Raw genomic sequence first — 22285 nt, forward strand, 5'->3', positions numbered from 1 at the left:
ACTCCATTTTTCTTTACAGATTAACAGTAAGGCACGTTGTGCAGTGGACTGAGTCATACAGAAAGCCATAAGCCATTTACTGGAAGTACAATAAAAGCCCAATCACACCTTACACCTTAAGCAAATGATCGTACAACAAAGGTCAGGTATTAGCAGCGCGCTCAAGGACTTACACAGAAGTGTTGCAAAAACAACTAAAAGAAAATGAAACAAAAACAAATGCAGGAGTGGATTGATAAGATTATTAAAGCAGTTACAAACAAGGGTTTGATAACTGGTATTTAAGTGATCTAAAGAGTTCAAGGCTTGGTAGCTTGTTCCCTACTCTCATCATCCTTTGTGAAAAGAAATACCTACTGTGCAGAGTTTTAAATGCACTTAATTTACTCTTCTGGTTCTGAAGAAATGTACAAATGTGTCTGTGACTTGGCACTGAGTGAACTTCAAGGCAGGCGGCAGATAAGGTTCTCTCCAGCAGAGACTTTCTTGCCTTGCACGGTTGGATGCATGAGCTTTGTGAGGTATGTGCTCGTCTTTTCCTCTGCCAGTGCTCTGAGCTGCTGCAGCAGAGCAGGAGGAGATCTCCCAGCTGGGCTGCCCCTGCAAGTCCGACTCCAGCCAGCTGTCCGAAACAGGTCGTGCCGACTTTCACAACCCCGGTCATGATGGATCTGGGCTACAAAACTAAAGCATGGCCCGAAATCACTGCAGCTCTTCTCTGCAGCTGTGCATCTTCTCTTCTCACAAAAACATAAGAAAGGTTTAAGAGGAGAAGAGGCTGTTCATCTCGTCTGGCCCGTTGGGTGGTTAGTATATAAACCTGATCCAAGGATCTCACCCAGCTGTTCATTGAAAGAATCCAAAATATGGGCTTTAACATCTTGGTGGGGTAGCTTGTCCCACACTCCCACAACTCTTTGTGTAAAGAAGAGCCTCCTGTTCTCGGTTTTGAATGCACTTCCACATAGTTTCCACTGGGGTCCTCTGGTTGGCGTTTCACTGTTGTCTCTGAGGAAGTCCACTGGGCGGACCTCATCCGTGCTTTGAAGATTCTGAATACTTGTATCATTCCTGGTACGTGTCTCACTCCTGGTAGGCTAGGCCTGTGCAAGCCTAGGGAAATGATCCACCATGACCAGAATGTACTCAAAGTCTCCTTTTCTGGGCTCCTGATGCAGATTGCCATTGGGAACAAGATCAAAGGGTGAATAATACCTGAGAGGGAGCAATTACACCTTCCAGTGGTTAGGGGGCTTTCAGGGTACATAGCCGTGACTCAGACAGGGCTCTGTCTGGGGTTGAGGGGTTTTTCCAGGTAATGCAGACAGTTTCTCAATCTCTCTCCTGCCAAGCTAACTGCTTTTTCAGTCCCTGCATCAGTAACATCAGCATCCACTGGAATAAAGATGGTGGGGCTGAAAGCCATCCTAACACCCCCCCAGCTTTCTGTACAGAAATCCCAATTCCATGTGCAGCTCATGGAGACACTGTTTCAGAGCTGGTCTTCTGCTGCTCCTGACATGCTGTATTTTCCAACCTCCGAGTCCTCATCTTGAGTCTCTCCAACTGCCCCCATATTTATCCATCAGCTTGGTAAACTGCCCTTGTGGTGGGAGAAATCTCTTCTGCAACAGAGCGATTGCCCTGGAGGTGGGAGGGAGACTTTCCCACCATGCAACAGAGTGCATGTCCTTGCAGCAAGAGCAAAACATTCCCATCATGCAGTAGAGGCACTTTGTTGTTGCTTTGCGTTGGTCAACTCATGACACAGTCCTCCTGCAGATTTTATCCTTGGATGGATTCCCAGGACAGTCCTCAGTTCAGCACAGGATAATTCTCCTTCATTTCTCTGTAAAGTATATCCCATGTCTGAATTTCTTATTGTTTCTCCTTCTCTGTCTTTTTCTGCACTGTTCTCTAATTTTACTGAAGGTGGGCGGTGTCTCTCTGTGTAGACGGCACTACAGTGTGAGGACACATATTTTGGAACAGTGTTTGTGTTTTCCTTATTTCCACTTTTCTAGTGTGAAATATATGACATGCTGTGTGACGTGTTGAAAGCAGCCTAGGTAAATAGATGGAAATTAGTTCCAGCCCTGGACAAGGGTATATACTTTGAAATTATTCTTTCATTGCATTTCTATTTCTTCTTTTTTTGTTTATGCTAGAGTTATAAGTACATTAATCAAAAAAAGGAGATGAATTGATCGTCAGGGAAAATGAATCCCCTTACATTTCCAGAGATTCTTCAACAACTTGATTTCACATTTTTAAAAAAAATCCAACTTTCCATGTTTTCATACAATTGAAATGCTTACAATACCAAACAAACATTGAGTGGGAACTACATATTGAAAAATGTGTTTAATGTGAACTGTACATAATGTACATACGGCAAATTCGCTAACATTGTAAAACAACAACAACAACAACAACAACAACAACATCCAAGAAACGGATTTCAAATCACTTTACACACGAGACAATTCCCCAAAAGGGTGTCAACACTCAGAAGTGCGGATGAGCAATCTGTAAATCATCTGTTGCCTTTTACTTTGAGCATTAAACCTGTTCACTGTGGTAACTTTCCACCAGACAGGCTCGCGCGCTGGGGAATGACGACACGGAAGGGACCCGGATCTAGAGAGGAGTGTGTCTCGTGACAAGCTGCTCCTAACGGCGGGGTGGAAACTCCTTTTCCTGCAGCTGCTGCGAGGTCTCATTTTTCCTTCACCACCGTTGTTTTAAATTCCCAGCCTCATCTTGTTCTCGTAATTCACAACTTTCTCATAAATTGTGTCGCTAACCCCCTGCATTGAATTCTTACACACGTCCGTTCGCGTGACTGGCGATCTGATGAAAACGGAATATTTTCGCGTGTGCTTTTCTAAATCCCTGTAACGATTTTATTGTGATCCAGCAAGCAGGTAATTTTGCAGAAAATAATTTAGAGCTAATTTAGTCGTGTTGGCGGAGAGGACCAGGGTTGGAGATCCCGAGAGAGCCGTGTTTCTCCCTCAAGCGACAGGACTGCGGCTCTTCAACTGCAGAGCGGCCGGAGTTCGTCTTTTCCATTAAAATAAAGGGCCTACCTCTCTCCTCTGTTTCTGAGAAACCGAGGAAGCTGAACATGCTTTAGTACAAGCACTTCAATATTTCCACAGCAGTCACACTCAACTACCAGTGATGGTAAAAGCAATTCTCTTCAGCGCGTGTATAGACAGTTCTTGTATACACCTGAAACACTTGGGGTTAATTTCCACAAACTGAATGCGGGACTTGATTCAACCCGATTGGCTGGTAAAAAAACTGAACAGATTTTAGTATTTCAAAATAGTCACTACTTGTAATTTTTTCAGACTTTTCTGTGACGTTTCCTTACAATAACTGTCGGACAACAACAAAACAGTGAGACAGGTTTAATTGTATCCTCATAACATAAATCTTATTAACCTTTTTCAACCATAAAAAAGCTAATTCCCCAAAGCAGATTCACTGTCATCTAGCAGGTAATCGCGTTCACTATGAAAATAGCTTTTCTCCTTGGTCAGCTCCACATTAAAGCATTAAAATAACTTCCCCAGCACAACTTCACACCCTAATGATGTGTACATGTACAGACGGATAAGTACAGAATTTCCAGCGTACAGTTTGCTGTGGCTAAGGGTCTGCGCCTGTGACTGGAAGGTGGCCGGTTTGTATCCCGCAACCGGCAGAGGAATCCTACTCCGTCGGGCCCCTGACCAAGGCCCTGAACCCCAACTGCTCCAGGGGCGCCGTATAAATGGCTGACCATGCGCTCTGACCTCAAGCTTCTCTCCCTGTCTGTGTGTCTCATGGAGAGCAAGTCTGGGGTACAGTATGCGAAAAGACGAATTCCTAATGCACGCAATTGTATATGGTCAGTCAAGTGATCTGATCTTACAGTACGTGACGTAACATGCATTATTTTTCTTCGACGCGTATAAATGTTTCTCTGGTAAGTTTAGACTCGGGGTACAGCCGGTGGTCTCACCACTAGCCCTATCGTCACATGACTCCCAAATACCACTATACAGACCTCATCACAAACTGCAGGCGGAAGTTTCCAATGAGCTTCCGCTCCGTACCACAAGTCTCAGCGATCTAGCATCCCGGCGCATACAAATCGGAAGAGAGTTACAGAACTTGTCTGTGTCTCGGGCCAACTAGGAAAAACACATACAATTCAGTCTTTTACATAACTGTCCTACATAGTCTTTTAACCCAAGAAGACGTGGTGTATTTTTTTACATTAAATTGTGATATTAGATGTATAGGTGTTAAAATCATTACGATTCATAGGATTTACAAGAATAAAATCCTTAAATGTAAATATGTTGCAGACGTATTGGTCAGTTAATTTTATTTTCAATCATTAGTACGTCCAGACGTACAGTAAATAAATAATTTAGCAAATAATAAAAATGCAGTGCAAGAAGTACATTTTAATAATACGTAAAATTTTCCACATTCAAACACAGCTATCAGATGGATCGTTGATGCGACGCGCCTCATGATGTTACAGTTAAATGAAGTCTTTACGTATAAACCGTAGCGGTGTTCAGATGAATACCGGTCTGCAATTCGGTCTCCCGTATATAACTCTCGGTTCACTCTGTACTCTTCCATCAAGGACCAAACAGTCGTAAGTTTACAGTATATTTCACTGAGATCCAGTTTGACATTCCAATTGTTATGTTCCAATCCAATTAGGATGTTCATCACGTCACCGTAGGGCAGTCACATGAGCCCCGCGCCAGCCCTCTTCCTCTTTGAGTCCCTGAAATAGTTTCTCTGGCCATAAATACAGGGCTTCATCGCACACGTGTTCCCTGTCCTTGCCCTGTGTAAAAAAAGTATTCAAACTCTGTGTTTGCTCTGAGCTCAGGTGGGAGTTTCCCACTGGCCTCTGGCTAAACTCTCCAGAGCGAGGCCCCCCCACCAGCACAGTCTTGATTTCACTCTTTTATTCAGGCTGTCTTCTCCAGTGGGGGACTTTCACACTGCCCACCGACTCCTGACCTGGCAGCCAGAGGGTCTCCACGCCTGACCTCCGCTGTTCGGTGGGCTTTTCTCTGCAATAGGGGCAGGAAAGAGGTTCGGGTAACAGGGCAAGATAATAAACTTTGATTAATTATCAAAGCACATTATTTTATCTACATTGTGACATACAGCTTAATTACTGCAGCACTGTGAGATACTGTACAGTACACATAGAGATGCTACATGAAAACATACAGTTCAGTTCAATTATAATTCCGATTATACAGCTCTGCATTTTTCTAGTTCTTTTCACCTTAAAGGATCCCAAAGCATTTTACATAGAGTACAAGTTCATCCACCAGCAGCCCCACTGGGGTGACGCACTATAGCTGTTGTCCAGCAGTAGCCCCACTGGGGTGACACACTAACACTGTTCTGCACCAGTAGCTCCATTGGGGTGACACACTATAGCTGTTCTGCACCAGTAGCTCCACTGGGGTGACATACTATAGCTGTTGTCCACCAGTAGCCCCACTGGGGAGACACACTAACACTGTTCTGCACTAATAGCCCCACTTGGGTGACACACTAACACTGTTTTGCACCAGTAGCTCCACTGGGGTGACACACTAACACTGTTCTGCACCAGTAGCCCCACTGGGGTGACACACTATAGCTGTTCTTCACCAGTAGCCACACTGGGGTGACACACTATAGCTGTTCTGCACCAGTAGCCACACTGGGGTGACACACTAACACTGTTCTACACCAGTAGCCCCACTGGGGTGACACACTACAGCTGTTCTTCACCAGTGGCCCAACTGAGGAGACACACTTTGTGATTTCAGCTGATAAATTATTTTGTTTGTGCATGTGAGTTTGCAAGCAACATTTGAAAACCTTTAGAGGGTCTGAATACTTCTTCAAGGCACTCTATACAAACTTGTGTACACACACACGCACACTTGTGTGTGTGCAGTACTTGCACTTGAGAACATACACATGCATACACACACATGTGCACCCACACACACTTGTACACACACAGATACTTGTACATACACATACAAACACAAACTTGTGAGCACACAATCATACATATACTCACAGACTTGTACACATACTGTACACAGCTCATGATTTGGTCTCCAGTATTTAACACTCCAGGTTTGGAGAACAGATCAGACAGTGTGTAATAGCAAAGAAAGGAGGATGACTAAAGTGCCTTTTAAGCTGTGAAGATTTTTATTTCCTATATGCAGGTTCAATTCCGTAGAGATTACTGAACTGCTCTCTCATGGAGCATCCTACCAAACAGTCTGAAACATTGTCTGAAACACTGCAAGATCTCCAATGGATTTGAGCTTCTGTGTGCATTTACATATTGCAGTTTTTCAGTGTGCATACAATAACCCTACCACAAAAAGAGATCATACGTGCCCACCCACACTGTCTACTGGAGCTTGAAGCTACACATGCTGAAACAATCTACACATGCTATACAATCCTCCAGAGAGGGCGTGGGAGACAGTACACTCACACTCACAGAGGCAGGAGCAGCCTGGAATTTCCAGCTTCCCCACGCTGCTGAAAGCCCCATTCCTGTTGTACAATGATTAAGAAACAGAAACTGCAGGGTAATGTAGGGCTGAATGCTGCAGCCACTTCTCTTGTGTCAAGGCTGGTAAAGCTGAATATTGAAAGAAACAAAACTCTGCATGAGATCAGAACGGATGCAAACAAGAGGAGGCCGTTCAGCAGATCAGAGCAGCCAGCGGTTAATCGATCTGAGCATCTCATCCAGCTGTTTCGTGAAAGAAACCGGGGTATCGGCTTCAACAACGGTTGGCTGTCTCGTTCCACACCCTTTGTGTCAAGAAGTACCTCCTGTTCTAGCTTTTAAATGCACTTCTTCGTAGTTTCCACCTCTGCCCCCCGCACCACGGTCATGTTTCAGTGTTCATTCAGCAACAGCAAGAAAAATCATAGGAATGCTGCTATCATCTTATTTCTCCTGCAAATTCTACCATTTCCACGGAAAAGGTGACGCATGGATACCTTGGATAAGAAAATCATGCCAAATGCTGCTTTAATTCAAATGGGAAATGAATTCTTCCCTGCCCAAAGGAATGTGACCTGTGTCTGATATTTGTTTGGCAGTGTGGGTGAGTGGGCTGGATCACATGCAGTGTGTGAGTCAGTCTTAAAGGCAACAGGAGCATCCCTGAGCTCAGGCAGAACTTCTCTTATTCACTTTATAAGCATAAGAATGTCATGTCATTTGCCAAACCACTTTATACCATACAGTGTTTCAGGAAGCTGGAGCCTACCCGGCAAGCAACGAGCACAAGGCAGGGTACACCCTGGACAGGGCGCCAGTCCATCGCAGGGCAAGTGCAAGCCAATCATACACGGGGACAATTGGGAGGACACTGGGATAACTCCTTACTCTTATCGAGAAATACCCGGGGATCTTAATGGCCACTGAGAGTCAGGACCTCGGTTAAACGTCTCATCCGAAAGATGGCACCCACTACAGTACAGTGTCCCCGCCACAGTACCCACACATTAGGACCCACACAGACGGCAGGGTGGTGTCCCCATCCGGTCCCACTAACACCACTTCCAGCAGCAACCATGGAGGTCTCCCATCCAGGTACTGACCAGGCTCAACCCTGCTTAGCTTCAGTGGGTAGCCAGTTGAGAGCTGCAGGGTGATATATTTGCTGGCTATTCTAAGAAAAAGAATAAAGAATATGAAATGTGCTGTTTTGTGCTTCTCTGCACAGTGTGTTTTCTGTTTGGGGCTAATTGATAGCTGCTTCTGGTAAGAGTGGTGTCACCCCAGCTCCCGTCCCAGAAGCACAAGGCACAAGGGAGAGCAGGTCTAGACTCTGTTGCAGGGCCCACACAGCCATACCCAGTTACACACAGGGGCAGCTCAGAGACACCAGTTCACCTAGTCAGGGTGTCTGTGGAACGTGGGAGGAATCTGGGTCTCCCGGCAAAAGCCTCACAAACCTGGACAGAGCACGCAAGCACCACACAGAAGGTGTCCAAGTCCACAGTCAAACTCAGCAGCTCTTCAGATTCGCATGCGATAGAGAGCTAAGAAACCATGACCAGGTTTTGAATGACCTGGGCGTTGTGACAACGTGCAGTAAGTAAGAGAACGCATGTCACAGGACAAACATGTCCGCCTCTCACCAAAAACACTCCCCAAACAGGTCCAGAAGAAAGTTAGAGAACGTGAAAGCAATTTCTTCTAATGAGCTGTGTGATCAAAACAAATGTTTGAATTAGAAGAATAACATTTGCAATACTCATTAGCGATTGCACAGACATTTAAACATACTGTATTACTCTTCATCACTCCTCTACAGACATTTCATACAGCAACATAACAAAGATTACAAATGAGAGGAGACCATTCGGCCCATCTAACCCATTTAATAAGTAGTCGGTGATTGAGCTGAGCCATACAGCCACTTTTTAAGATGGATCGTTTCTATACACCCACAACCCTGTGTGTAAAGAAGTACCTCCTGTGCTGATCTGAGAATCTCATTCAGCTGTTTCAAATGGAAACTAAAAAAACCTCCAACCACACGGTGGGGTAGCTTGTTCCACACTCCCACCACTCTTTGTGTAACGAATTGCCCCTCGTGTTTATGACCTCTAGCTGGTGTTGCACTGTTGATTCTGAGGAAGCCCGCTGTGTTTACGTTTGCTGTTGCCTTTCGCCATTGAAGATTGTGAATACTTGGATCAGGCCCCCTTCTGGTCTTCTTTCTGCAAGAATGAACAGGTAAAGTTCTTTTCACCTGTCAGGGTAGGGCATTGCTTTAAACCAAGGAATGTATCTGCTTGCTCTTCCCAGTACTGGTTCCAGATTGCCTTTTGTTATGATGAAATGACCACAGATACACACAATATTCTAACTATAGTTTACACATTGTGTAAACAGTATATAACAAAATCATTGTACAATCTAGCATAATATCCCTAAATTGATCTGTACCTTTAACTATGGTTTTTCACATGCCCTTTTATTGCCCTCCACATTGCCTGGAGGGTGAATTTGTTTCCAGATACGCCAGCTTAAAAAATAAGGTTAATGCTTATCCTGCTGTTGCATCTTCATCAGACATGAACAACAACAACAAAAATCATAATAATCCATCCGTCATTAATTTCTGTGTAGTCCCACACGAGGTGCTGGCGAGTAATAACAAAGTGTCTGCCTGTGCTCTGAGAAGGAAAGTGAAAGTGTTTCCTAGTGAAATGAGATCATTGATGGATTGGTTAACCTTGGCAAACACACACATTTTTAAACATTTATAGTATACTCTGGGTACTTTTCCACCCAGGAGCTCCTCCCACTGGCCCTGTTCACAAACCTTCTGTTAAACCTTTTTTTCCAAACTATTTTTCAGCACGTGCTCAGCCTGTATGTATATAAACACCCCAGCCTCCCTGACTGTAGACTTGTGCTTGTACATTTCACTGACTGAACAGTACTGCGGCACAGAGAGACCCACAGGGCTTCACAGAAGAAAGATGGGTCAGGAGACTTTCAAGAAGAGCTGTGGTAAGATGTTCCACCTCATCACATACCGATAATTTCATTTATTATTTTAAGACAATGTAAGGATTGTTGTGCTGCAACATGTACCTAATGTGTCAGAGGGTTAATAGCATATTATCTATGAATTAATATGTACTGAGAGCACAAGCAATAGACTTCTAAGAAGCACTCTTTTTCAGTTATAATGTATTTGTAAAGATTTCCAGCTGGGGGAAAAATAATCAGCCACAGTGAGATATAAATTATACATGTACAGTATGTACAGTACAGTTATTATGCAAATCAGTAATTATCCATTTTCCCTATGTTATGAAAAAAATTGTGTTCACATATGTACTGTACATACAGTATGAGGCTTGAAATTGATGACACAGGTACATGAGGGGCTACTCAGCCTCATGGCAATATGCTGCATGAGAGACAGAGGCACACTGTCCTTAGAGCACATGCAGTACACTCAAACTACCCAGTCATTTCATCCTTGTTTATGGTTTGTCCTTTTCCCGGAAGAGAATGTGGATGCTGAAAATACTGAAAACCATTAGTAATTTAATTAATAAAATCAATACTGCAGATCACTGAACTACAGTAGATTAGGTCTGCGAATGCTCTTTGAAACTGTCTTCTGCTGGTGAAGTGGAACGATGGCACGAGGTGTAGATGTGATTCCCAGCACCCATGGGCTCCTGTCTGTGGTTAGTGGAGTCATCTTTGTAGGCTACAATTTTAGCAGCATGGAGCTGATTTGCTTCAGACTTTTTTATGGTGGGGGGGAAGGGCTACAAACGGAGGAAATGGGAGCAAGTTTAAAAGCCATTGTGTTGTAGTTATTGGAGGAACGCCAGTTATTGGACTGTTTTCAAAGCTGAGTTTTTCAAATCATAACAAAAACATCCACACTTCCTATAACCACAGTTTCTGTTACGAAACACTAGGTTAGATGACTGCTTTGGAGCCTCAATGTTATTTACATGCATCATTAATACATATTACACACATATACCCACAGACACACATTGCAGGTAATTGTTTACAACAAGGATCGGTATTTTCAATGCTTTACATAGGAAGCAATTCATAATTTCCTGTTTAACATGACTTTAGGTCACATTGCTTTAATGGGAGAGTAGCACTTCCTGCTTCTCCTCATGAATTAATTATGACTCAGTGAGTCAAGGTACTGTACAGTGTTTCCAAATGCATACCAGGTTCACGTGCATTTAATGTATCCTTTGAAAAAAAGTCTTGGATAGACGTCACTTTGATCTGTTTGTGAGCCTCTTGCAAATCCTGGGAGTCTTGTGTAAATGATGCGTTGGACACGGTTTGCTGCCACAGTGGAGGTGATTTGATATGAGAGGCAGAAGAAAAGAGTGAGAGAGGAGAAAGGACAGGCAGAGAGACCGAGTGAGATGTTTGCCTGGGTTGTGCGAGTCTGCAACAGACGACCCAGCCATGCCAAGGATGCTGACACCCTGTCTTATTTCAAGAAACAGTTGGGTGCCATCCTCAGATTAATGAGCGACTAACGGCCAAAAAGTCTAAATCGATCAAATGGTCTCCTGGGGCTGTAACTTTCCTATGTTAGTTAGAAGCAGAATTAATATGAATATTGCATTGCTAGTAATCTTATTCCCCAGGGTCTTTCATGAGATAAGAGCTGACAAGAGTCTGTTATTGATTAGCGGCTGTGCAGTGCAGGAAAGGTGTCTTGTGTGAAGCGACACACGAGACACTGCGAGAATATAGCGCGGCGCTGCTGCAGGAAGTCAACACTTATAGCCACCGTCTCCTCGCAGCCTGTGGCTGTGGCTTTTTTACACTCACACGTACTGTTTATTTACACTTGACCACAGCGGTGCGCGTATAGACATACGTGTGCTTGCAGAGTCGATACGAAGGAGGGTGCTGTACGTCTTTGAGGATCTCTTTCCAAGCCTGCCTGTAAGATGATGAACAAGACACTGAGAATGTTAACTTGGAGGAGCCTGGGTTTGGGAGAGCAGGAGTGTGGATATGCAGAACGTGGCCAATAGTGATGTGCTGTGGGTGCTGACCTGTGGTGTAGCCCCCTGCAGTGGGAGATCTGTATATCTGAGAGCATGCCTTGCACTTGATGTGTGAACCCTCTGGCCTGTGTGCCAGTAGATCGCTCCAGGTTGGATGGGCAGTGAAGTGGGCAAACAGAGGACTTCAAACACATGGTGTGTGCCAGCCAGCAGAGCCCCCTCACTTCCAAGACTTTGCTTTCATGATCCACATCTAGCCAGGATCATCAGAGACTCCTCTGAGCCGGGGAGCAGGATGGGCAGAGCTGATCGGCATCCGATCACTACGTCCGGGCGGGCTTGAGTGGGCTAGGGCATCTTAAATGTGCCTTGTGCCACCACGACCCCTGTGTCCTGCCTGCCATGAGTGTGCTTGAAGCTGGAGCAGTCTGCTTGCGAGATTTTGCTTGCACATACTCTACACACCGTTTCGGCTCAAGGCTGCAAGCAGACAGTGCCCATGGCGTTTTGCAGAGGGATGTGTGCGCATGCAAACTGCTTCTGTACTGGGACATCTTGCTGCTTTATACCAAGAAGCTGTGAGCCCTGTCTTGTCAGCTTGGAAATGCAGGTTCCATTACAGAAAGGACAAAGGCAACCATGCAGTGAGAGTCCCACGGGCACCGTCCCAAGCTCACAGCCAGATCAGAAAGAAACCCCAACTAAAAGCTCATAAAGATATACTGCATACAATAACAGGGGTATATAATCAAGCACAACAGCATGCTATAAAACAATCTGCAATAAGAAATACAGTTTCTTTGTATTCTGTTGCAGTGTTGAATGCCAATAGTCCTGTAATACACAGAGATCTGGGCGATGATAGAGTGCAGAGAGGGGAAGAGAGCCAGTGTGGGTAGCAGGACCTGACAGAGAAGAGCAAAGAAATGGAGACGAGGGACAGGAGGAGGGGGAGAGGAAGTGTGGCCTAGTGGCTAGTGAAAAGACAGCCTCAAGGTCCTCTGTAGACACTGCAGGTTGGCCGCCAGTCCCTAAGAGGAAGTTCCTCTCGATGCACCTGTGTGTTTCTCGCCTTCCCACACCACTCACTGGACAGGTGCTGAAGAGGACACACGCAGGGAACTTTCTCTTTCGGTCTCACCAGCGCTTTCATTTTCACCCACCTTATTGTTTTTATTGCCATTCCGGAGTAATTCAATACGCTGTGATCCTGGCCAAGATCACAGAGCGTGAAAGATAAGTGACTAAAAGATACAAGACATAAAAGATTAACGGATACAAGAAGGTCATTGAAAACTAGTTTTTTTTCCCGTGCAGTTTCCAGTAAATGACAATTGGCACAACTCTAGATTACAAGCCCAGCAGACAGCCAGGGAGCAGGAGAGAGGGATCGAAAGAGTGAGCAGGCAGGAGGAGAGAGGGACTGGAAGAGTGAGAGAGAGGGAGTGAGGGACTGGAAGAGTGAGAGAGAGGGAGTGAGGGGCTGGAAGAGTGAGAGAGAGGGAGTGAGGGGCTGGAAGAGTGAGATTGAGGGAGTGAGGGGCTGGAAGAGTGAGAGAGAGGGAGTGAGGGGCTGGAAGAGTGAGAGAGAGGGAGTGAGGGACTGGAAGAGTGAGAGAGAGGGAGTGAGGGGCTGGAAGAGTGAGATTGAGGGAGTGAGGGGCTGGAAGAGTGAGATTGAGGGAGTGAGGGGCTGGAAGAGTGAGAGAGAGGGAGTGGGGGACTGGAAGAGTGAGATTGAGGGAGAAGAACAAAGCCATGATCTTTAGAAACTTACCTAACAGGTTCCCGATTGGCTGAGTTGAGTACGGGCTGAGCTCGCTGATCCAGGTGTCACGGGTTCGAGTCCGGGTCGGGTCACTAGAGCCCACTGCAAGCGGATCAAGAGTCCGGCCTGTGGGCCCAGCACTCCCTGCGGCAGAGAGGGAGCTGGCGATCCCAGCCTGGCAGTGAGCCTGACGGCCTGTCTTCTCTCTCCCTCTCCACAGCAGGGGCGTCCCTTCGCCGCTGCGGCCGGCGCTGCCTGGGGCCGCTCACCTTCCACCCCCACGCCAAGGGCTCCAGCATCTCGCTCCGCGCGGGGGGGCTGCTGGCGGAGAGGGTGGGCTTCTCCTTCAAGGACGCCATCGTGTTCACCAGCCGGCCGCTGCAGGTGGGCGAGGTCGCGCGCCTGCGGGTGGAGCGCGGCGAGGGCCGCTGGCACGGCGCCCTGCGCCTGGGTGTCGCCTCTTGGCACCCCTCCCACCTGGACCCCGACCTCCTGCCCCCCTTCGCCTGCCCCGACCTGCAGCAGCTCCCGGGCTTCTGGGTGGAGCCGCTGCCCGAGGAGTGCGCCTCCCCCGGCAACGAGCTGGCCTTCTGGGTCACCAGGCGGGGAGAGCTGCACTTCCAGGTCAACGGCGGGTGTAAGCATAAGCTGCTGGGCGGCATTGACATCAGCGCCCCCTTGTGGGGGCTCATCGACGTGTACGGGCAGACCCGGGCGCTGTGGATGCTGGGTAAGTACAAGGATGGGTACCTTACCCGCACAGACCATGTTATCCTGTAGCTCTAGAGCTATCCAGTAGCACTGTATTGTGTTGTCCTGTAGCTCTAGAGCTGTACTGTAGCACTGTATTGTGTTGTCCTGTAGCTCTAGAGCTGTACCGTAGCTCTAGAGCTGTACCATGTTGTCCTGAAGCTCTAGAGCTGTACTGTAGCTGTAGAGCTGTATGGTGTTGTCCTGTAGCTCTAGAGCTGTACTGTAGCTGTAGAGCTGTATGGTGTTGTCCTGTAGCTCTAGAGCTGTACTGTAGCTCTAGAGCTGTACTGAAGTGCTGTATTGATGCTGTAGAGCTGTCCAGTAGCACTGTATTGTGTTGTCCTGTAGCTCTAGAGCTGTACCGTAGCTCTAGAGCTGTACCATGTTGTCCTGAAGCTCTAGAGCTGTACTGTAGCTGTAGAGCTGTATGGTGTTGTCCTGTAGCTCTAGAGCTGTACTGAAGTGCTGTATTGATGCTGTAGAGCTGTCCAATAGCACTGTACTGTGTTGTCCTGTAGCTCTAGAGCTGTACTGAAGTGCTGTATTGATGCTGTAGAGCTGTAGAACTAATGTTCCTGTGGTGTGCTGCTCTTCCCAGGCTCGAAGAAGAAGGGCTGGTTTTCCACCCGGACGTCGTGCCCTGTCCAGGTGTCCAGTCCCATCTCCCCGCTGGACTGCTGTGTCAGCTTCTCCACGCAGGCAGGAAGGACCCCACCAGCAGGTCAGCAGATCCCACAGAAGGCCTAAGCCGCCTGCTGTTAAAGATTTGTATTACTGCCCAGTGACACGGGCAGGTGAAACTGGAAGGTGCATTGCAGGGCTTTATTCTCCCTTAATTATTCAGTGAACTTCTAAAATGCAGGGCGCCTGTGAAGGCAACTGACCTAACCGTGTCATGAAACCTGTGCACTGTGGGACACATATAGAAATGGCACCATTGGGACCTCATAATTATGGACAGCTCAGAGGACATTAGGATCATAGCTGTCCACTAGACTTTCTGCCACAAGCACACACTGCTCGATCTCAGTGAAGCCAGCATCCTCTGCTGTCCACAGTCGCTCTCCATGTTCCCTCTCCACTGCAGTGCACTTTTCATGGCGCACTGGTGCAGAAAGGCTGTCTGATTTCATAAGCACCCTAGACATGACAATCAGATGCAGGTGGAAAGGAAAACCTGGACTGGAATGTGGAGGGGGAATAGGCGGTCCAGTCAATCAGGCCTGGTCATTTTTAGGTGGAATAAAGTCTTGCAATGAAAGGGGTGGCAGAGCCAAAGGTGCCATTCCTGGGCCATCAGCAGCGATGGCAATCTTGTTTTCCTGGCTGCTCGGTGCCGGGAGCTGTCCACACTCGGGTGTCTGAGCCCGCCTCTCTGTGTCGTTGTCTACAGACCCTGTCCCGGCCAGCTGCTTCTCGTCCGACGAGGACTGCATCATCTGCTTCTCCGAGGCGGCCTCGACTGTCCTGTCCTGCGGCCACCAGTGCCTCTGCGTCACGTGCGTGGAGAGGGTGTGGCGCGAGTTTGGGGAGTGTCCGCTCTGCCGCCAGGCCATCACGCATGTGGTCCACGCGACACGTGTCAGGGAGAGCTCCTGACATGGGCGGGCTGGAGATCGCCGATCGATGCCGAGACCGCAGAACAAGAGACAGTTCTAAGCTACCTCCTGCTCCCATTTGAAAAGCATGCCACTCGAACCCACCACCCAGCTGAAGATGGGTAGGAACTCTTTCTTTCTAAGAGCGCTTTCTGGGGGGGGGGGGGGGGGTGCTCATCAGGAGGAGACCGTGAGGTAACCCACAGCTACACCCCCCCTCTCTTCAGTGGAAGAGACCCACCTGCACAGACCTGAGCTTTCTGAGTGCTGTCTCATTACCCTGGAAGACAGCTCACCGATATTCACAAGCAGCCCACGAGGCCTTCTGGAGAACCTCACGGGAGAATTTGTTGATGTGTCGGCCCGTGGGCACTATTAGGTTGCTCCATCCTCTGATTTCTACCTCACGACAGCGGAAGCCCACCCTTGAGCCTTGACACAGAGTAGGTGTCCACAGACTCCCAGCATCCCTCGAGCTCAGAGGGCACGAGCGAGAGAGACTTTTTTTTTAACAGCAGTGCAAAGAGCAAGAGAGCCAAGCCCCTGGGCAAAGTGCACAAAAATAAAACCGTTTACAGCCGCAAACAAAGCACACATGACACGTGCTTTATTTTATTCTTGGGCAGTTTATAATGTATATCCTTCCAACACATTCCCCAGAACCAAGAAAACAGAGACTATTTCCGCACTTATCTCTGGGTAGATAGAGTTCCTTATAACTCACATTTTATCTAATCGCGGTTTGTTTTGAATTCCTCAAGACCTACTGTGTGCAACAGTGATGAATAGCATGTTTGCTACAGTGCCTAGAGTACGTTTACTGGTAGAAAGTCACTATGCACGACCAGGGTAGAGCTTACGCATCTATAGCCAATCAATGGTTTTGATCAGATCTATCCAGGCAGTGTTCAGCAGCCCTGACAAAACATTCACCCGCTTACGAGTGCAATATAGGAATAAAAAGAGGGAGTTAACTGAGTTAATACATTCTGATTCAAAGAGCTTTAATAATAATAATAATAATAATTGTTTACACTTATATAGCGCTTTTCTGGACACCACTCAAAGCGCTTCACAGGTAATGGGGACTCCCCTCCACCATCACCAATGTGCAGCTTTACTGACTGATAAATTGCAGAGTTGCCAAACAAATGACAATTAGCCAACATTGATGAACATTTGTGCACAATGACATACGATACATTTCTGAGATGTTGTTTGATATAATATTCCTACTCTCTGTGTGGGAGGGAGGAGCAGAGCACAGTCAAGATTCAGGGTGAACAGGAAGGAGAGAGCAACAGGCCTTTTCATACTCTCGGACTGTATGATAAACGCATGCACAGCTACACGGAGCGCACACACACACACTCATTCACACACTCATTCACACACGTCTGCTGCCACAAGCTGATCTGCTGGAAGTCACTCAACACCAGCATCACACTGCTGAAAGGACATTCAATTTCATCTGAGAATGGAGAGAAGATCTGACCTCTAGCTGAATGAATGACAGACCAGAGTCAGAAGGAGAGAGAGAGGGGAAGGAGAGAAAAAGAGAGAGTGATACATAAAGGAAAAGAGAGAGTTTTTGTTCTGCAATAGAAAACCTGATTCTGACTTTTAGATTGGAAAAGCAGTGACAAAAAGCGGTCTTTGTGACCTTGGGGGATTTAAACTGGACGAATTAATACCACTGGGGTGATACTGGACCATGGCGTTCTGCACACAGACAATCACACTACATAAATACAGTGTCTGAAAATGCACAGAATGCATCTATTTGCTGTATGATTTGTAAATATCGTCTTTGTAAAGAAATTGATTAAGTTGTCTTTGAAATGAATACTGTTCTATTTTGACATATTTTTTTATTTAACAGTTGATTGCTGCTGGAATAAATGTCTATTTTCTAGAAAAGCATGGTTGTTCGTGTGGTTACTTTGTGAAAATGGTCTGGGCTCTGTTCCTGTGAGAGGGAGACCTGCAGCCACAGAGCCCAGCTCGAGGGCAGTTTCGTTTCCCTCAATGGCTCCGGTCTGCTGCAAATCCCACCATCTGCGGAGTAGTAATGCACATCAGCTCATGGGTTTTTAAACCCTAGCAATTAGTGCAGATTCCAGATTGGAATTCGCCAGCGGCAGGGCAGGTGGAGGTTTTCATTCGACCGGAAGGACAAGCATTAGTACACCAGTGTGAGAACACTAGCACAACTGGATTTATATACCAGCTGCATATCCATATTGAGATAGGCATGTGTACACGTAACAGGCCGAGCTATACTGCAATCAAGCACGTCCACAGGTATGAGCAATAACGAGGTAACAACGGCATATTACTCCTTCACGTAGTATCCAAACCTGCTCAGACAGGTCTCCCACAGTCCCAATCTGTGACAAGAATGCAGGAGCCAAACTATAAATGCCCCCTGCGTGCAGCATTGGATGGAGGCCACTATAGCTACAAGTATAACCAATAACATTGTCCCATGTGGCGTCTAAGCCTGCACAGACAGGTGTCCCAGCAGAACACCACCACACTGAGCTCTGCGACGCACAAATCTGTGACAGACTCCAGGAGTCAGGACGTGACTGCCTGCTGCACTTCTCAGATGACTGAATTGTCTGCTGGGCAGGCTCTTCTTCAACAGGGTGAAGGGGGGGAAAGTCACTGGGGCAGGTCAGATCTGTGAGGAGAGTGGAGCTGCACTGACCGCCCATAACAACATAACCCCCCCCACCCCTTCAGCAAACGTAACAGAGACAGACGCCCCCCCCTCCCTCCTGCGTGCATTATTGAACACCTATAAATCCATTCAGTTCCCAGTTGGCGCGCAAACGGCAGGAGCCCAGCTGCTTGTGCGCCACACTCAAGGAAATGTTTCAAGACTGTCAGGTAAGATTCCAGCAGATCAAAGCAATGGTATGAAGGACAAAGAAGAGAACTGCAGGAGTTACTGGGCCATGCCAGCACAGACACAGAGGACGTCAACTGAGCGGGCTTGCGCAGCTCAAAAGCACTCCCAAATGCTTTCAAGATTGCTGCCACCTGTGTTTAGTAAGGTGGGACATTCCCGTCACACCCTGCCATCCAGTATTTCAAGAAGGGCTGCAGCGAAAAGAATGCTGCCAAGAGCCAAACCTGCCACCGTGCCAAGCACTGCCACTACAGCCTGTCTAGCAGGAACCGTCCCTTTGAGCCCCAGGGGCTGGCGCCGTGTTTCCAGAAAGCGAGAGACTGGTCCAGCAGCTGCAGGAGCTCTGGGTTATTGTTAAGAATCACTCTCGCCCCTTCCATATGACTCTGGCGACAGCACCTCTTGTTGTTATTTCTAGATTCTCTCACAACCTTCTAAAACCCACCGTATGCCACTTTAGCCTGTGGTTACTGGGTCCTCCTGGCTGAGCTGAATCCTGTGAAAGGCTCAGGTGCTGTATCAGTTTGTGCTTGGATAAACAGAACGCAAACTGTACATCTCCAGTATCCTCCCTTTGCTATTTCTCTGATTGCTTCCGCCATCTTCTCTCAGTCAAATGTTATCGACATGAATTCCTGCTTGCAGGAGCCCTCAGATCAGTGCGCGGGGCCCGGGGGTGTCAGACCAGTGTGCTGGGCTGTGGGGGTGTCAGACCAGTGTGCTAGGCTGTGGGGGTGTCAGACCAGTACGCTAGGCTGTGGGGGTGTCAGGCCAGTGTACCCAGCTGTGGGGGTGTCAGATCAGTGCGTGGGGCTGTGGGGGTGTCAGACCAGTGCGCTGGGCTATGGGGGTGTCAGACCAGTGTACTCAACTGTTGGGGTGTCAGATCAGTACACTGGGCTGTGGGGGTGTCAGACCAGTGTACCCAGCTGTGGGGGTGTCAGACCAGTGTACTCAGCTGTTGGGGTGTCAGATCAGTACACTGGGCTGTGGGGGTGTCAGACCAGTGTACCCAGCTGTGGGTGTGTCAGACCAGTGTACTCAGCTGTTGGGGTGTCAGATCAGTACACTGGGCTGTGGGGGTGTCAGACCACTGTAACCAGCTTTGGGGGTGTCAGACCAGTGTACTCAGCTGTTGGGGTGTCAGATCAGTACACTGGGCTGTGGGGGTGTCAGACCAGTGTACCCAGCTGTGGGGGTGTCAGACCAGTGTACTCAGCTGTTGGGGTGTCAGATCAGTACACTGGGCTGTGGGGGTGTCAGACCAGTGTACCCAGCTGTGGGGGTGTCAGACCAGTGTACTCAGCTGTTGGGGTGTCAGATCAGTACACTGGGCTGTGGGGGTGTCAGATCAACATCCCCAAACACCACAGTATCCACTATAGCCTAGCCCTGTGCTTTCTCAGGACCTGATACAGACAAGCACCCAGAAAACTGCTATTTCTACCCTGTGGCATAGAAGCGTTATGGAGGAACACTGGAGAATTGTGGGGAAGCTGCCAGCTATTCATTTATTACACAGCGGGGCTATTTACAACAGAGCTAATCCATCAGCAACAGATCATGTTGTCTTGACCACTCAGTGCTCCAGCCACACTGTGAAAATCACTGCCAATGTCTTAAAATACACTAGAGTCTGAGGACAGAGGTCTACTGAAACCACAGGCCCAGAAAAAGAGAGAGAGGTGCTTTAATGATTTAAATACACACTCCTTGGGTGAATGCAAAGGGTTGGAGAGGAACACTGTCATGCATGTATGCCTCAAGAAATAAATGAAATTTATCATTCTGCTCAAATCCAGGGGTCTCCTTTAAATGATCAGTCTGATCAATGGATCAAATCAATCTGTTTAATTAAGTCAGGCCTGACAATTAAACTTAATTGTGAGTCTGCAGTCATGCGAGGATAATAATAGTAATTGCTCACACTTACACAGTGCTTTTCTGGTCAATCCACTCAAAAAGATTGACATTTTATGGGGACTCCCCTCCATCACCACCAGTGTGCAGCCCCACCTGGATGATGTGATGGCAGCCTTAGTGCACCAGTACTATCACCACACACCAGCTCTCAGCGGGGAGGAGAACAGAGTGATGAAGCCAGTTCAGAGATGGGGATTGTTAGGAGGCCATGATTGGTAAAGGCCAGGGGGAAAGGCCGGGGTTACACCCCTACTCTTTTCGAGAAACACCCTGGGATTTTTAAAGACAGCAGAGAGTCAGGACCTCAGTTTTATATCTCATCCGAAGGATGGCACCTTTTTTTACAGTATAGTGTCCCCATCACTATACTGGGGCATCAGGACCCACACAGACTGCAGGGTGAGCGCCCCCTGCTGGCCCCACTAACAACACTTCAAGCAGCAACCTTAGCTTTCCCAGGAGGTCTCCCATCCAGGTACTGGGCAGCTTCAGTGGGCTGGCAGTCGTGAGCTGCAGGGTGATATAATCAGCTCAGCCCAGTCTAATCCAGTCTAATCCGCCGCAGTGCCTGAATAACACCTGTGTAATCCTGCCGTTTGTCAAGTCACTGAGGAGCCAGTCGGAGATGAGGATGCCAGTCCAAACGAGCTGGCATCTAGTGCACTGAACAACGAGTTGCTGGCACAAACCTTTCCAATCCGCAGATGGCACAAGAGCCACCTGGCCTGTTCACATGGCACATAGCACCAACATACTCCCTAACACCCCTTCCAGCTGGGCCAGCCTTGTTCCTAAAGCTTTACAATAGGCAAGCAGACAGCAGCATGGAATGTACTCTGAGCCAAGTCAAGAATAAAATAACCCTCTCATTGATTGCAATACTGTGTGCCCACTCACACTAAAACTATTTTTATACAAACTCCAACAGATCGTACATCAGTATGCCTTTAGTTTCTCTAAGAAACCCGAAGATAACTGCATTTTCCTGAGTGAAAATGCCTTTTTATTTCTGAAAACAAATTTCATTCTGCAATTCAAATGAACACATTTTTATTTCTAGATTTTTATTCAAATTTTACCCTCTGAATGTGTTTGCAGCAAGACTGTACCACTCACAAACAACAGAGCAGGAAAGAAGTCTTCCTGGTTAAAAAAACCTGTGGTCATTCATATATTGGTCATTCATAGTGTTCCGTTTGCTTGGGCCTCTTACTTTTGGAATCTGTTGTATAACCGTAAATGGCCATTTTAACTGTTTCTATGCCAAAAGCCTTGTTTTAGCTGGGTCCCAAGTCTGCTGATATTGTACACATTTTCACCCCTATTCAGAGGCTGGTGCTGCCCCCTGCTGACAGAAATGAGAAGGAGCCACTTCCTGACACTGCGGAGCCCAGGCTGAGCACGCGAGGTCCTGGTTTCCCACACTGTCTGCTGAACACGGTTATAAAACAGCAATGTGACCCTCTGTGTGTTACCTTTCTAGAGAGGTAAAACACACAAGCAAGCGACTGAGAAATGACAATTCAAACACAGACACACTGACACATACCCACAGACACACACACATACTCATGGACACACACACCCACAAACGCACACACACACTTACTCATACTGACAGACACACACAGACTTGCACATACCCACAGACACACACACACAGACACATACTGTACCCACAGACACATACAAACCGGCAAATACCCACAGACACACACTGACACA

At 47.4% G+C, this 22285-nt stretch overlaps 1 protein-coding gene and 1 long non-coding RNA gene across 4 annotated transcripts; one reads left to right on the forward strand and one right to left on the reverse strand.

Moving 5' to 3' along the window:
* Window positions 1-4446: 4446 nt before the first annotated feature.
* On the reverse strand, window positions 4447-11538 carry LOC148674450 (uncharacterized). 3 transcript variants are annotated; one of them, XR_015935312.1, is made up of 3 exons: window positions 9026-9249; window positions 6551-8796; window positions 4447-5096 (listed from the first exon to the last, which is right to left on the reverse strand). It is a non-coding gene; the product is annotated as an uncharacterized LOC148674450 (long non-coding RNA). The 3 variants fall into 3 exon arrangements; XR_015935311.1 differs by lacking the exon at window positions 9026-9249 and adding an exon at window positions 11469-11538 and having other exon boundaries at window positions 4447-8796; XR_015935310.1 differs by having other exon boundaries at window positions 4447-8796.
* Window positions 9438-16804, forward strand: LOC148674451 (E3 ubiquitin-protein ligase NEURL3). The gene is made up of 4 exons (XM_088624568.1): window positions 9438-9595; window positions 13590-14099; window positions 14721-14843; window positions 15516-16804. Exons 1-4 carry the CDS (start codon window positions 9457-9459, stop codon window positions 15719-15721), a joined length of 978 nt encoding a protein of 325 aa, XP_088480694.1. The 5' UTR covers window positions 9438-9456; the 3' UTR covers window positions 15722-16804.
* The last annotated feature ends 5481 nt before the right edge of the window (window positions 16805-22285 follow it).

The sequence above is a fragment of the Lepisosteus platostomus genome, chromosome 3 (assembly GCF_059453375.1).
Source record: "Lepisosteus platostomus isolate fLepPlt1 chromosome 3, fLepPlt1.hap1, whole genome shotgun sequence".
In the NCBI taxonomy this organism is placed as follows: Eukaryota; Metazoa; Chordata; class Actinopteri; order Semionotiformes; family Lepisosteidae; genus Lepisosteus; species Lepisosteus platostomus.